This window comes from Patiria miniata, unplaced genomic scaffold, assembly GCF_015706575.1.
Source record: "Patiria miniata isolate m_02_andy unplaced genomic scaffold, ASM1570657v1 HiC_scaffold_23, whole genome shotgun sequence".
Lineage (NCBI taxonomy): Eukaryota > Metazoa > Echinodermata > Asteroidea > Valvatida > Asterinidae > Patiria > Patiria miniata.
This window is the reverse complement of record NW_024037062.1, coordinates 841,175-858,084: the sequence shown is the minus strand read 5'-3', so window position 1 is coordinate 858,084 and position 16,910 is coordinate 841,175. Positions and strand designations below refer to the sequence as shown.

Genomic DNA, 16,910 nt, shown 5'->3' with positions numbered 1-16,910 from the left:
TGTTCCCGGAAAACAGATTTAGATAATACGTTTACAGTAAGAACGACGTTTTTACCAGAGAGTAAATCACGTGAAGAGGGGCGTTGGGAGAATGTAAACCTCTAGTGGGTCAAAAGATCGTCCCTTAAACTTTTTAATTAAATCATACCAGGCATAAAGTCTATAGCTCCAGAAATTTCACCATGAACACACAGAGGAATTGAGTAGTCGTGTAGGCCTATACAAAAAAGGGTAGCTGAGGAGGATAAGCCTGTAGTTTTAAGGCCTGAATTCACAAAAAAATTTCATGTATTGGATTGCTTACTTATACTGTTTTAATAAGTATAGTTATAATTTATGAATCTAGACTTATGCCCTCGTCTCATACCAGTTTGTGTTTTTCTAGGTTGTGTCTTTGTGTGTCTGACTGTTGACCATTTTGTCCTTTGTCACTGTCTCTGTTTTTCTCGGTCATGTCCACTTGTCTGTCGATAGGTTAGGGTACAAAAGCGTGACGCTTCACCTTATACCTTAATGTTGTCGTAAATTTTTAGTATTGATCCATGTACATTAATAAACACTATTACATAATTCATTGCATTTTGTTTTGTAAAATAAGTTTACATGATATTGTAACATTTTATAGTGTGGAAATGACAACATTGAAATAAATGTTTCTATGAGCTCCGTGCGCTACCAAGAGAGGTCGCCCTTTTACCTAACAACGACGTCAAGGGGGTGGGGCATTTCGCTGGTTGACGCGCACCGTTCCTTGTGTATGACGCACGTACACCAGGGGATTTGTTCTATTTACACGCAGTGGCCGCGCTTCGCGGCAAATGAATTGCAGTCAGGCAAGATGGCGTCAGTCGGTCACCCCCCAACTGTACTTCCTTTGCCGTATTAAAGGTTGCAAACCAGTATATAGGCCCGAAATTGCCTAAACGCCGTCAAAATTACCCTTTGTATGCCCTCAGTTTTCCTCCTTAATCGTTTTTGTGGCTCATAAAATTGTGTGGTTTTTTTTTTTTTTTTTTTAGAAATGAAGGATCCACCATCTGAACCGGTCTTTGAACTTGTATTTCAGGCAATCTATTAATGAAATTCAGGAGCAGAAAGTCATTCTATTTTGCAATGGAGTGTAGGGATCAGTTTACAATTGGCGATGGGCTTCAGGACTGCTTTTAGGGGTGATCATCTTGGAGGGAGAAATCACCCAAAAGTCATCAGTTAACCCCCAAACTAAACTTTAAGTGAACGAGGGTAACCAAGCTTTAACTGTGAGAGTATTTTCTCCCGATTTTTGTCGGTGGAGTTAATTTGTCATTGTTTTGGAGAATATTTACTGGTCTGCATGTAGCAGTAATGGACGCAGTCGCGCATGTTAGACATAAACAGCGCTGCCTAGTTTCCGACAGTGTCCAACTCCATAGTCGTATTTAATTTCCAACGTCCTGGAAATTGCAGGATATTCCTCCTAAATATTCCCCTGTGGTCTCCGTTGGTTAAATCTACGTTCCTATGTTAATATAATGATAGTGAGAATTCGGACTTAGTGAATTCAACACTCACTGCGACATCATCCTGTTTTACAGAACGCCTATATAGCGCCCTCAGAGTTTTCAGTCTGACAAGTTTTTTTTATAGACATTGACGAAAACCAGTGTCGTCCACAGTGAAATTGAAATACCGCCCTCTTGCTGCTTGTTTCCCAGTCGCTCTATAAAGCCATCAGTATTCCATGTGGGTTAAGTTGATCAATATCAAATTAGGTTTTGCCCATTCACCGATGTATTAGTGTTACCTCCCGAGTGACAGTTGGAAAAAATCACTCGGTGGGACTCGAACCCACGACTTCCTGCTTTCCACCCGAGTGATTTTTTTCCCAACTGTCACTCGGGAGGTAACACACTGAGTATACAGTGTTTATACGTCGGTGAAGGGCAAAACCTCCTTTGATATACCTGTTTTACCATTTTGGACTGTGCGAAATTATTTGATCAATTAATTATTTTAGACGAATATTTGTAAGGCCAAAACGTTCGTTGATAAATTTGGTTAACTGCTTTTAAGCAGTCAACAATATTAAATTTTTTTTTTTTAATAAGACTTTGTTTGATAATTTTTTTTTGGGGGGGGGCAATTTTATTGAATTGGGAACCAAGACGCAAACTTTAGAATTGGGAGTTTTTGGCTCTTCTTTGTCTCTTACATTTTCTCTGACGTAAATAAAGCTTTCTCTGAGGTCTAATTCCAGGCCGGAGAAATCATTCTCGAGATGCGATGAGAGACAGTGAAGCACGATAAGTTAATTGGTCAAAACGTTGCGCATTATCGCGCATGCTCACTGGGAACGACGTTCATGGTCATCGCAGTTTACGCACTAAATCCCTCAGAAAACAAGTCGACAGGAAGTTTCCTTCGGCCTACGAAGCACTGCGAGTCGCCATTGGTCAAGGCGGTGCTAAAAGTGCAAGTGACCACTTAGTGCGCACGCTCACACCGACGTCAACAGCGCGTCTCAAAGTGCGCATGCGCACTTTGAACTTCAGGCACGCGAGCCCGACGTGACGGTTGCCACGAGCAGGTAATATGGAGCGCCGATTGCAACATTAGAAGTCCATGCTAGGCTTTTAATTTCAAATTCAAATCACAAGGCATAAGGCAACCGACGTAAGTCCCTCGCTTCGTTTCGCATTTTTAGTAAGTCACCCCTGGCCCTATGTCAATAATCAAGTGGTCCGCGATCGAAAGGCCACGTTTTGGAATGAAACTGCCAAGAGATTTACTAGTCGAATGAAATGACTTGAGTATCTAACCCAAACCACGCGCATACTATCACGTGCGTGACGTGAGCGACAACCCAATTTACAAACGCAAGTTCAAGTGTTTGGATTTGTAGTACCGCACAGGCTTGTCGAGCTAGTGGGGGGTTTAAGCGCAGATCCTCGGCCCACGTTCGCGGCTTTATCCCTCGGCTTTCAAACAGACCTTCCCTCCTCCGCCGAGTTGCAAGCTAAGCCAGCCGAAGCTGGTGGTCCGAAAGTCTCCTTAATCTAACCTGATCAGTCTAGATACGGGAAGCTTTTTTCCTCGAGATAGTATGGAGATTTTAAGCGCTCCGCTGTCGGCGCTTGAGACATACGCCGGGTCGGATGCGATCAGAACGGCGGGCAGGCTGCCGCGTGGCGTGGTGGAAAAAGTCATCAATGGAGGCGGTGGTAGCGGGAATCAGCATCCACGTCATGGGGGCTCAAGCTCCGAGGGATCCCATGGGTCGACTTGGGGTAACACGGTCACTTCCGACGGCCGGAACAGATCCACACGAGGTATGTACAATTGCTACTGTTTGATATTATCTATTTCTTGCACAATTTTGCACGATGATTGATCGCTTGTTCAAAGCCAATTCACAACTGCACTATATCAAGATGAATCAGTAAACGAATAGTATTCCATCACACTAGCAATAAAATATATTCTAGCTGGAACATCAAATAAAGTACTGCAATGTGTTTGGCACCAATAAAAGTGTATAATGCCGTGAAAAGTATTTGTGATTACTCCTCAGTGGCCTACTCAATTCCGAATGGTATATTGCTTATAAGACGACCTCAGAAAAACTGCCCCAGACGTCGTTAGATCACTAATGAATTTCGTTTAGGTCGGCCCAAACGCCTTGGTGGTGTTCAGCTCACTATCGTTTTAGCCCGTTTTCATTGCAGAGTAACGCTCAACGTCAAAAAGTGTGCTTTCTTCGACATTGTGTTATTTACATTGCTGCTTCCTTTACTGTCCAATCGCTCGAGTTTTGTCTCTCTAGTAAAACATTCCTTCAAGATGGCGAACGGTTGGATACGCCTGTTATTATATACCTATGCCTTAGGGCAGAATTTGAATGCAACAGGTTACGCACCTTTGTACAAAACGTTGGGACTTTAAAAAAACTATCGAAGTGTAAATGAAAAAACACTTATATTATAAGTTTTTTATGAACACTGCTACGTCACTTTTAAGTAAGTGTCACCACTACGTAGACATATTGTCCGAGTTCGGGCGGTGTGTTCTTGACACGGGTATATCGTTCCTGTAAAACCCCGACGGATGTGATCTTGTTCCGAGTGCAGAGTTTGTGTGTCGTGTTCCCGACGTTCGAGTGCGAGAACATTATACCCGTGTCAAGAACCGACCGCCCGAACTCTGTCTTTGGGTTGCACAGGAGAAGACCTGTAGAAAAAAACACGTGTCCAGGAAAGTATACGAATAACGAATTGAATTTGTTGCTGCTCCTCGGGAGTTCAAATTATGCGCATTTAAAAGATTCCGTTTCAGTTTTCAATTTGTTACCATGACAACAGCACCACGTGCAAAACCGCCTCAGATTAGAACTTAAACCCCGTGGGACGGTTTCCTGCGTAAATTCTAATGAGAAACATTTGAAGAAATGTCAGCTGAATTTGGCTGAAGTTAATTAAAAGTAATGATTTTAAGATCAAGAACTACAGTCAACTGTTGCCCCTTACAAATGCGTGCGTGCATTATAAAGATCAATCTTTTCTTACTATATTCTACTTTTCGAAAGTACTACTTTTATTCATATACATCTTTATATTTTCTGGAGGTAGAATTCTTATCGCCTTCTTCTGTAACAGCGACCAAAGCTTTTTTTAATGGTTTGATGATTTTTTTCTACATTTTTTTGGCATTTTTGGGTGTTTACATTTTTTCTACATTTTTTGGCATTTTTGGGTGTTTACATTTTTTCCCTACATTCTTGGGTGTTTACACCCGTGGTTAAAAGCTTCGAGACTTATCTTTCTGAAAATATTTTTTTCGCCCAAAACCTTTCTTTCATTTTTAAAAAAACCTTTTACATGATCTGCATGATTTTTTCTGCATGATCCTGTACGTGTGTTTTAACTTATGGACGAAACGGTTCCGCTCGATAGTCCGAAGGTTCATTAGTCCGAGGGTCCGAAAATCCGAAGGTTCATTTCTCCGAAGGTTCGGTAGTCCGAATTTAGAATAGGGTTAATCAGTCCGAAGGTTCAATAGTCCGAAACGAAAACAAAGTTCGATTGGTACAAGGGTGCATTATTCCGAATTGACAATAAGGTTCGATAGTCCGAAAAGCTTATAAGGTCCGATAGTCCGAATCGACAATACGGTCCGTGGTCCGAATCAACAATAATGTCCGAAAAGTCCGAACTGTCAGACCGACGAACCGCATTGTCCATTCGGACTATTGAACCTTATTGTCAATTCGGACTATCGAACCCTACCGTACATTCGGCCTATCGAACTTGATCATGTATTCGGACTATCGAACCTTCGGACTACCGAACCTTAGCCATCTATTCGGAATATCGAACCTTCGGACCATCGAACCTTCGGACTACCGAACCTTATCCATCTATTCGGAATATCGAACCTTCGGACCATCGAACCTTCGGACTACCGAACCTTATCCATCTATTCGGAATATCGAACCTTTGGACTATCGAACCTTCGGACTACCGAACCTTATCCATCTATTCGGAATATCGAGCCTTCGGACTATCAAACCTTATAATATATTCGGACTATCGAACATACGGACTATCGAACCTTCGGACTATCGGGCTTTGTTTTTGACAAACAACATAACAAAATCATCTCAAGAAATTGCAAAGTTATGCGGGGAAGGGCCGTTGGGATCTGATACGCTAGTCCAAACAAAACACCGTAGGATTTCTAAATTGACTACCCGTTTACTATGAATTTGTTTGGCCATTTCACCGAAAGACATCCCGAGGAAAATTCAACAAACTAACGGCAAGTCAACTTCATCAATAAAAGATCCCTTCGACTTGGAAAGGTTGTGGGCCGACTTGAAATTCGCCTCATATCATAATATGTATGCATGAAAAGCAAATCGCAGAATGCCATGCGTGCGTGGTGTGATTTCAGTTGTTTTACCGCGGTCAAAATGTACATAAATTTAACCGTCCGAGATCGTTTTTAATCCCGTTGGGTTGAACGGTCAATATTGACTTAGATTTATTGGCCAAGCGTTTTTTTCTTGTATTTGATTTTTATCTTCTTTTCTTCAAAAGAGCAGTTTCCCCCGTTGTCATTGAACTCGTGCTATCTTACTGTATAATGATACAAAGCTGTAAAGCCAGGTATTTTTGATAAAATGGTGAGTTTTGGAAAACAAATGTGAAATTGGAATTAAAAATCTTTGAAAATAAAACAGCAAAAGAAACAGGCAAAAATTAGTAATTTTTTTAAGGCTGCAACGTTGCTTTACAGTATGTGCAAACAAAAATCACCAAGTAATGCTTATCAAGTAATAATAGCAATCATATTCATGCCGAAAATATTTAAATGACTTCAATTTTATTAAATTTGTGTCATCTGTGTCCACACGTGACACGTATAGATAAACCCCGTTCGCCTGAAAATAGAATTGTATCTTCTACTTTAACTAAACACGGCTTCTCCTTTGTTAACATTGCGGGGTAAATGTTTTTACAAAATGTTTACAGTAAACGCAGAACTTAAGGCATACAGTATCTTTTGCATTTATCAAAAAAAGTAACCTACTAAATTATTATCAAAACTCTTACTTGGATAAAAGATCGAACTGGTACTAAACAACCTACGGTGAAATTATTCCATCTGGACTGCTGTCATTTAGAAGAAATCAAGAAATGTATAGGTGATCAGTCAATTGAATTATTTTTGGAAATACAGATTGCTATAGACGAAATCGTGTTTCCTTCCCAAAGGTTGTGCATGGTTTTTCCACTATTTTCTAGAAAAGTTTAATATCCGTTCATCTGAAACTTCAACAAGTTAGGTTTTGAACATTCTTCTTTGGATTTTGAGTGGTGTTATTATTGGAAACGAACAAAATGCATGAAAAGTAAATGATCATAATGCCTTTAATGGATGATGTTGTACCTGCTTAAATCTAGCGACAAATGTTTTTCGTCAATAAAAGGCACAGATGTGAATTAAAACAGACAATATGGTAAGTGAATTTGAGCCTAATACAAAATCACAACCATTTTCAAATTCGCATCTTAATCCAAACTTACATTTAGGATTGCCAAAATAAATCGCATCCGCTTTACGCAGAAAAGTGTGAAAATTGCCTGAATGTGAATTTTGCCAACATAGTGAATGTGAATTTGAGATGATGCGGAAACTAATTTGGACTTTCAACACTCAATTCTAAAAGTGAATTTTCATTAAGCTATGAACTTGAAACATTGGGATGATAACAACTTCACGACTACTTTCCATTTTTAATTCAAATTCGCAAGTTTGTCTTCACTTGTCTTAAAGTCGCTCTTCAATTATGTTTTTCTTTCGCCTGGCGCTTCTTCAATATGTATGCTTTATTTAAATGGAAAAACTACCTTCTGTTTAGGAAGTTTTCAACCCTCTGAAAATACGCTTTTATTCTGGCGTGCTTTGAATTTGTGCCCAAAAGGCACAAAAGATACGCCTGATTATTGACTGACCGCAACAAATATTTGAATTTGTACAGTAATTCCATACAAAACGGGGGTGGATTTTTTGTTCGATTTGTCATTAAAAAGGTGAATAACTTTTATAAAACAGCAATTTCAAAACAAACCACGCTTTTCGATGTACACGGGAAAAGCAACTCTAGTAATCAGCAGTGAGTGTACTTTTCTGACTCTTTTTGCGATCTGTTTAATTGTAGCTGAAACGTCAATGGAGTCGGCAGGAAAGGACTCCGGTGCCGAGAACTCCGACGAGAGCGAGGCGGGCAAGAGGCGGCGCCAGCGCCGACAGAGGACGCATTTCACCAGCCAACAGCTGCAGGAGCTGGAAGGGAACTTCGCCCGGAATCGCTACCCGGACATGTCCACACGGGAGGAGATCGCTGCGTGGACCAACCTGACCGAATCACGCGTCAGGGTAAGATCTTTGTTGTCATTTGTGCTGACGACAGCGACATTTATTGACGGCGACGATTATAGTTACGACATTACGGACGAAGTTGTCACTAACAACGACAGCATCCATAAACATCTTTTAAATGACATAATTCCTTTAAATTTCACATAAACCACATAGGGAAAATGACCAGATGCATTATAACAATTGAAAAGTTGAACAAAGAAATTGACGGGTGTGGGGTTTGAACCTGCGACCTCCGAGGTGCCGTTGCGGTGCTCTACCAACTGAGCTATCCAGCCCTAGGTTGGTGGTTCCCCATGATAATTCCTATAAGTGCAGGCGTCTTACAACTTGTACTTTAGTAAACAGGAGGTCGTGGGTTCGAATCCATCCTAGCAAGGGTGTGATTTTTAAGCTCTGGTAAGAGCTTCTACTTGTCACTTGGTGGTCGGTCTGTCTGTCTGTCTGTCTGTCCCCGAAAATAATAACCAAAAGCATGGTGTGCCATCGGCCTCGCATTTTTCGGCTTCGCAATTTTTAGTTCTGGCAGGGATAATTTTGATGGATTTCATGCAAGACTTTCATGCAAGACCTCTTACAACACGGCCAGAGCTTATTGTGCACTCGCACTTGTTTTTCAATTAACATCTTAATTACCTAATTGAGATTTACATCTCAATTAACAACTACCATCATACTTTTATAATTGAATTAATGAAGGAAAATTGTGTTTGTTTAAGAAAAAAAGCACCATGAAAACAGACAGAAACAATTAAGGTATAATCCTACGCACTTACAAACGGATTTTGGCATTAAAATTTAAATTAGGCCACCAGATCGAGCTATAGGTCAGAGGCAATCTGTACTGTCTGAACCCCTCAGTGGATGAGTCTATCAAAAAATAAGCGTTGATCCTTAGATTAAGAGCTTAACACTTAAGCAAGCCGCCCCGAGTCTGGTGAGTCGATTTTCTGCCTCTGTGACGGTAGTAGTGCGCCCCAAACCATGACCATCACCGTGCATACACTTAATAACCGCTAAGTTAAAAAAAAGTCTTCTATTTTTGTCCTGTGATTGGAGACATTTGCACTTTTTTGCTAATAAAAGGGGACATGTGAGACGAAGGGCATATTATGAAGTTGTAAACTGTATTGTTTTATCGTCCTTCAGGAGTACATGCTCATTATTTATGCGATTTTTGTAAATAGTTTTGAGTGGTATCGGCCTACTTATGTGAACTCATGTTTCGGCTGATATTCAAGGCATGCGCTCATTTAAGACATAGAAAGGTTCATTTGCTTGTCATGCATTTTGTTCGTTCCAATAATAACATATTCAAAATTCAAAGAAGAATGTTCAAAATCAAACCTGTTGACGTTTCAGCTCACTGGAGACACTTTTCGAGAAATCGGTGCAAAACTCATGCACAAACTTTTGATCACGAAACACGAATTCGTCCACAATATAACACTCATTATTTACCCAAAAAATCAGTCAATTGACTGATCGTTGGAAATCACCTACATTTCTTGATTTTCTTCTAAATGACAGCAAGCCGGACGGAATAATTTCACAGGGTGTTAAGTACAATCTTTAACCCAAGTATTTCGTTTTTGATTATTTTTTAAGTAGGTTACTTTAACAACTAAAAGGACGTCGTCAAAGCTCATGCTTCAAATGAATTATTGGTCATGTTGGTAGTGTGGACATTTTTTACTAATAAATTCATAATTATGCACGCATGCGCAAAAATGGGCCTGGCAGCAAGAAGCGACAAGAAGTGAAAGCGGCCCATTGAAAATATAAAGTGGTCCACATATTCGGTCATTTTCTCTCAATTTCTTCAGTATTTGTCGCTTTTTTATTTGGAAAAGCCCCTAAAATCGCCATAGGCGTTACTTTCTGGTTAAGTGTTGTTGTTGTTGTTTTTTTTTCGGGGGGGGGGAGGAGGGGCACAGAATAAAACAATTAAAAATTGCTTTCGACAGTGCCTTTTCTTACCAATTTCCATTTTTGATATGCAAGGGTGGCCCGAAAAAATGCCATCGGTCTAGAACTGCGCCTGCGCACAAGTGTTCATAGTTTGAGACCAAAATGTTTGCTATCAAAATATACCCTAATCTCCGTCATGGTCACTCCTGATGGCTTATTACAAAATCGCCAATCCGCGGATACACCCCGGAATAATACAGGAGTGCATGCCTACCTAATTACTTTTAATTACATCTGACGGACTCTCTATGCCCGACTGACCCCATTTTTGAAATGTGATGGGTTTATCCGCAGCCAAACATGCATTGGCATGCCATTGGTCGTGACAGTAATCTAGGATCTCTGCGATAATCCGGGACTTAGAACGCTTGTAACACGAGGTTGTGCATTCATGGTAAATAGTGCTTGTATTTGGCCACATTGTGAAGGAATATTACTTAAGCTGCGATCAGACGGTAATGCCATTCGAGTCTTTGCCAATTTCATCGGTAAGCCCAGTATGGGTTTTTCATCTGTGCGCTAGGTTCCAGGGTGATTGATCTTTTCTGCTTATTCTGTGAGTAACTGGGCCAATACGAAATAATTAACAGCGACTGCGTGCGCAAAGCGCTAGCGTTGCATCGTGAGAAACTCGTTTTACAGAATGGGCGCTGCCGGTACGCAGGCGCGCGGGTCTGCTCCAATCAGAATGCGTCATTCGTCTTTCAACCGGCGGATTAATCCTCGGGAGGGTGAGGCGGTCGGGTCGCGCGGAGAAGTGGAAGTGCAGACGGCTGGTAAATCCATAACAACATCCGCGGGATGGAATTCACCGTTAAAAGAAGAAGATTGTTTCACATGGTGTGTGGTAGACGTGTCCATGAGATGTCATCACTTTACGGTTTACTGTGAAGTGACACCTCAACCTTGACTCGACCCACAAAATCGGAGAAAAATAACACCACCAAAAAAATAGGTTAAGACGCTTAGAAGTAGTGAATAGATACACTGTGGCATCTCAATAAACTCTAAAACCATGGGGAAATCAAAAGCCTCTTTCGTCAATTTTCGGACTCAAAGGCTCCGCCAGATTATAACCATTACTTGCTGGACGACATAATTGGTATCGTTTGGGTAGGGAATTATAGGGCAATCGGAATGTTATGGTAGCGGTGGCGTGATTGTCAAAAGTTGAATACGTCTTCCAGTGAAATGTAGCAACTTTATCTACAAGCTAGACAGCCGAAAAAATGGACTTACAGAGTTGGAAACCAGACGACTGTGTTGAACTGTAAAAGTTTAACTCAGGAAACAAGAAATTTTAAAGTGGCAGGCAGCAAACGAATCACATCTAAAACTAGATTTTCACCAAGAATTATCTATAAGGTTTCGGCCTTTTAATTTATGACCCGGAAATTTTTCTTGAACTTTCTCTCTTTGAAAAAGCTTAAAATGCCATACTCAACAAAACGAAACCGAACAAGATTGAATTTGACATTTGCAATGGAAAAATGCATATTGTTTTGGGTATATAACTCAACCAAAAAAGAAAGTCACCCCTTCCAATACTTTTTTTGTCTAACTCAAAAACTACTGAGCACCTCTCACTCAAATAACAACTAATCAGTACAGAAATTCCTTAGCAATCCAGCCATACTCTTTATTTGGCCCCAAACAGTGATAATGTGTCCGAATTTATGCAATCTATGACAACTGATACCGAAAACAGTTGCACTTTTGTATACGTGCAAGTTGTGGTTCACACTCACCTTGCTCGTATACAAAAGTGCAACTTTTTTCTGTACCATTTGTCATAAATAGCATAATTTTGTACACATTATCACTGTTCTGAGCCAAACAAAGTGTATGGCTGGATTGCTAAGGCATCAGTCGTAATTTGAGCAAGATGTGCTCAGTAGTTTTGGAGTTAGACAAAAGAGTATTAAGGGATGACTTTCTTTTTTGGTTGAGTGTATTTAAGATGAATCAAATTAAAGTCTATAATGAAGTTTGTGTCTGGGTCTATGCAATGATGGCTTTCCTTGAAAAAAAAATGATCAAACTTACCACGGCGTTGATTTAAGAGAAAATGCATGATCTACGACATGAACGAACCGTGAATTTCCAAAAAAAAAACAACATTTAATGTAAACATTTGGATAGATGCACTTTTTGGGTTCACCTAAGCAATTTGACCAGTTAAATTAGATATACCTATGTACGCTATCGGAAGGATATATTTTCAATTCAATTCAACAGAACATTATTTCCATATTGCCATACAATGAGAGATGAGAGCCCGTTCATAAAATCGTTTGAATCGCAATGATAAGATTTCAGGAGGTGGACTTGTTCAACTCATTAGACAAGTTGAATAATAATATCCGTTATGACTTCACAAATTGAGAGAACATGTTGCCATATGAAAAAGTCATTATGCATTGAACTATTCGATGGAACCAAAATAATATATGTGCTTGTGTGTTTTGAGAGGTTCACTGTACGTTGCTCAGTACTTGTATGTTTTCCTCATTTTGTGCATAGAATTAAAATAGAAAAGGGCAACCAACAAATATTCGCAGATTATATCAGCGGGGGGATTAGGGCCGGGGGGGGGGGGGCGGAATCCGCCCCCTCAACTTTTTCCGCGATAACCTTGAATTTTTTTTTTCGCAACCTGAGCTTTTATGACGTTTTAGCCTCGAGCCTTGCGCATCTTTTGATACCAAAAACATAAAAAAAAATTCCGCCGCTACGCGCCGTGAAAACGGAATTTTCCCCGTATACGTCGTGTATACAGAGCAGAATTGCCATTCGTACATATGAATAATTAATTAGCCATAATTCCAAAACCCTTTTACCTATAGTCATGAAATTTCCTGGGTATGTTTATGAGGAGTTGCTCTATGCATGTACCGAGTTTCAAAATTTTTCGTTACTCGATGGCCGAGATCTTGGGGGGGGGGGAGCCCGCCCCCCCCCCGGCTGAGAGATGGTCAAAATAACCCGGCCTTTTTAGGGTTAAAGATGAAATTCTCTGAAGAAAAATATCCGGTTGGCTGAACTGTAAACAGTTTCTTAATCTAAGATTAAACAGATTTGAGCCTGGGACTTGCCGAACTCAATGTCAACACCTCCAAAAACACGCAAAATGCACTTTGGTCAAACATTCCCACCGAATGTTTGAAATGTTGACATTTTCTGACAGACGTACCAACTCGTCATGTCACTTAATGACATTCTCTGACATTAATGCGCTACACAGGGAGGACATGAATGCGCAACACAGAGGCGCGCATTGTAGCAATACATTTTCGAAACCACGATTAAAAAAGTGCAAATGATGACGCAGACTATATCTGGACAGCAGACAGCGCGTGGCTGATGGGTTTTACAGATGGGGAGACAGGGTACTGTACTTTATGCTGATGATGACAATGATGATCTTGTTGATTTTACCAGCATAATGAAATCTGTGGGATAAATTTGACACTGAAATGTCACATTGACGTGCGCAGGAGAAGTTGAACACACAACTTTAAAAACCATTCATAAATTTAATAACAAAACTTTACCGTCATCAAATTCTACATAAGAGCATTGTTTCTTGGAAGCTCGCGAGGATAACACGATTCAAATGCTCTACTGATGTGGGATGTCATTTCTCAATATGGAAGCCCAGTAAAATTTAGAATCTGTGGGTCTGTTTAAGTTTTGACTCTAGTTTTTGTTTATTTCTGCTAGCAAATGGAGCCAAGTTAATTGTGAAGGACATGTGCATGTGGGTACTGGCATTGTTACCCACTATATGAACAATGATTGAACATACAGTGACAGAGGCGTAACCGAGATCAAATTTGCAGGGGGAACTTTGGGCCTCGTTATTAGGAGGGGTGACCTAAAACGGTTTCAGCAATAAAAAGCTAATTTTTTTGGACACCCCTCCTCTTGAGTGGGGTGGGGTGGTACTAGGGGCACATGCATCGAGAATGGGGCCGTGCCAATGTGACAATGACGCACAAAACTTGTCCTTCACTTCTCTCCATCTTGCTCACCGTTGAGGGGGTACCTGTGCACGGAGTCCATTGATATTAATCTCGGTGAGTGAGGGATTAGATTAATTTCTGGGTTTTCTTTTCGCAGATTTGGTTCAAGAACCGTCGAGCCAAGTGGAGGAAGCGGGAACGGAACCAGCTGAACGAACTGAAGAACGGCTTCGGCTCACAGTTCAACGGTCTGATGCAGCCGTTTGACGACGGCTTGTACTCCGGCTACTCCTACAACAACTGGGCAGCCAAGTCGGCAGCCGCAGCCAAGAGCTTCCCGTGGTCTCTCAACTCTCTGGGCTCGGTCACCTCTCAGCCGATGTGTTTTAACTCGCCCCAGTCGGCGGTCAGTCCGAGTTTCTCCTCGGCTCCCATGGGCGGCGTGACGCCTCATCAGAATCTGGGTCCGTTGGGGCACCAGGCGGGTGCGGCGGCGGCCGCTGCGGCAGGGACAGCGGGCTGCCCGCACGGTTCCTCCCCGTACGTCTACCGAGCCGAGCCCGGGTCGGGCAGTTTAGCCTCGCTGTGTCTAAAGGCCAAGCAACATTCCGGTAGTGTTGGAGGCTTCACGTACCCTGTACAGAACCACACCCTTTCAGCTTGCCAGTACGCAACGCTCAACGGACAACCTTGATACCCAAGACTCGCCTCTGATCTTAGATGTCGATAATCAATTAAATTTATTTTTAAAAAGTGTACAAGTGTTACACCATCATCTGATGATCAGCAGCATTCGCACCACGAGCGTATGCACTCTGTGGATTCCACTAAAGGGGTCAAACAGAAACACAGATGTATGAACCAACAAACAGACCAGTGACTGTACAGATGTACAACAAGCCCTTCATGGTAAAACCATTTTTAATGTTGATCAGGTATTTAGATTATTAATGTTTTTAAGCATCTCGTTAAATCAAAAGAACACATTAGATAGACAGATCAGATGAACTTTCAAGACTTAAAGAGTGCAATAAAACTTACACACCGTGTACATACGTAGTTCAACATCTAGATTATTATGAAGTTGTCTTGGCAACGGTATTATTAAACCAAATACGCCAGGCTCTTCATTTCATTTTTATGCACAATATATACATTAATCGTTTAGAGCCAAATTAGTTATGATTCAAATCAAATGTTATTTGGTACGATCATATCTGGTTTTGTCGTTAGCAGTAATTATACTTGAAGCTCAACACGGAGTTGTTATAGATGTATGCGATTTCGTCTCGCGTCACTGTCTATAGAAAATGGAAAGTCATCAACGGTTCAAATTACGGGAACTTCAATTCTTGTGCTTGGCTACAATTCTGGACATTTTGACCGAATAGTAAGTAAAGTCTGTCACGAGCCAATGTGGCCCATCAGGCCGGTGTTTATCTCCGGTTTCAGAGGCACGAAACGACTGAGAATATTTCTACTCCCCCTGGATGGGATGCTAGTCCATCGCAGGTTACTCCCCAGCTAACGCCGGTACCACTTTATACTCCTGGGTGGAGAGAGGCAAGTGGGGGGTGAAGTGGCTTGCCCGAGAACGTAACATAATGGCCAGCAGCTGGATTCGAACCCCTGACCCTCTGATCATTAGTCAAGAACCATAACCACTAGGCCACACTCCCCACATGTATATAGGCCCTATTTTTTATTGAAAAAGAAAATGGTTGATTGGTTGCACCTGTTATGTTGATGGTCATTAGATTAATAGATTAAGTATTCATATCTAAGCAAATTTCACTGTCTTTGGCGGTTCCTATCGACTTCAATTAATATGTCTTACAACACCACTGTCAGAGTTGTAACAAGTCACTGATTTTTGTGACTCGAGTCGAGTCGAGCCATTTTAAAGAAGTGACTCGAGTCGAGTCATTAGGTCAAGAAGGTCGAGTCCAGTCGAGTCAAGTCAAATATTTAGCTCGAGTCAATTCGTCACGAATTTTTTAACACTTTATAACAAATAAAGAAAATTCATTTATCACTAACAAGTAACAGTTAATAAGAAGAGAAACCTCGGACTTATAATGGGCTATCTGGTTCGGCTTCGGGTCTTGATTTGTTTTTGCTGATTGCTGACAACATCAAAACCAAATTGCATTATACAAAATTGTTTCTGGTTATCTAAAAGTGGGCATGTATCTATTTCATTTTATAAGGAGGGCATAAAAGTAGCCGGCGTTCAAACCCAAAAGCTTAATAAGGAATCGCCCAAAGCCAATGAGTAGACCACGATTTGGAAAATGTGTTTAAAGTCTGGTTCCGGAATCGTATTTTGTGCGTTCCAGAACCACAAGAAGGGAGTTTGTGGGACACGTTGTATGTTTGTACATAACAAGCGGCCGCTTTACCGTACTGCATTCGCAAAGTGACGTGAACATTTCGCAAAGTTTTGCTTTTATTTTTGGTACTCTTATTCGCCTTCGCTCGAGTCGAGTCGAGTCCTCTGATGAGGGACTCGAGTCGAGTCGAGTCAGTTACTTGTTGGGACTCGAGTCGAGTCATGGACTCGAGTCATTACAACTCTGACTACTGTACATGTACATTGTTTCACGCTTAAGGATGGGTTCCAGTCTATTGTAAGTCTCGCTTGATAGGTGACGCTAGGGGGCGGCACACCTCTTTTCAGATGTTTGATGTAAAATATAAAACTGCATGTACATAATTTATTATCATACATGTAAATGGTTGATATTTATGAAGATGAGATTCGATTTCTGTTTTAGAAACTGATATTTAGTAACCTAGAAATAACTCAAAAGCCAAATACTATTAAGGTTAGAAATTTTTAAAATTTGTTAAAAACTGTCACAGTTATGAGATTTTTGTATTCAATGTTAAGTTAATGAGTCGGTCTAGAAGTTGTTTGTATCGTTATGTCAACGAGCAATTACACAAAATAGTTTTTTTTTTATCACAAAAGTTAAAATATCTTTAACAATAAATGTTTTGTCCGTGCAGCGCTTTTGTATTTCAACGGTTTTGTGATATGTGTTCAGCTTT

The 16,910-nt window shown here is 40.8% G+C and overlaps 1 protein-coding gene across 1 annotated transcript; it reads left to right on the top strand.

Moving 5' to 3' along the window:
- The first annotated feature begins 2,644 nt into the window (after positions 1-2,644).
- On the top strand, positions 2,645-15,252 carry LOC119731121 (pituitary homeobox x-like). The gene is made up of 3 exons (XM_038204138.1): positions 2,645-3,308; positions 7,700-7,917; positions 14,014-15,252. Exons 1-3 carry the CDS (start codon positions 3,083-3,085, stop codon positions 14,548-14,550), a joined length of 981 nt encoding a protein of 326 aa, XP_038060066.1. The 5' UTR covers positions 2,645-3,082; the 3' UTR covers positions 14,551-15,252.
- The last annotated feature ends 1,658 nt before the right edge of the window (positions 15,253-16,910 follow it).

What these genes read in the sequence shown, in the direction of transcription:
- LOC119731121 (XM_038204138.1), top strand. Translation starts at nt 3,083, where the DNA reads ATGGAGATTTTAAGCGCTCCGCTGTCGGCGCTTGAGACATACGCCGGG. An exon ending in CCGGAACAGATCCACACGAG is followed by an intron (nt 3,309 to 7,699) that starts GTATGTACAATT and finishes GTTTAATTGTAG; the next exon opens with CTGAAACGTCAATGGAGTCG. An exon ending in TGACCGAATCACGCGTCAGG is followed by an intron (nt 7,918 to 14,013) that starts GTAAGATCTTTG and finishes TTCTTTTCGCAG; the next exon opens with ATTTGGTTCAAGAACCGTCG.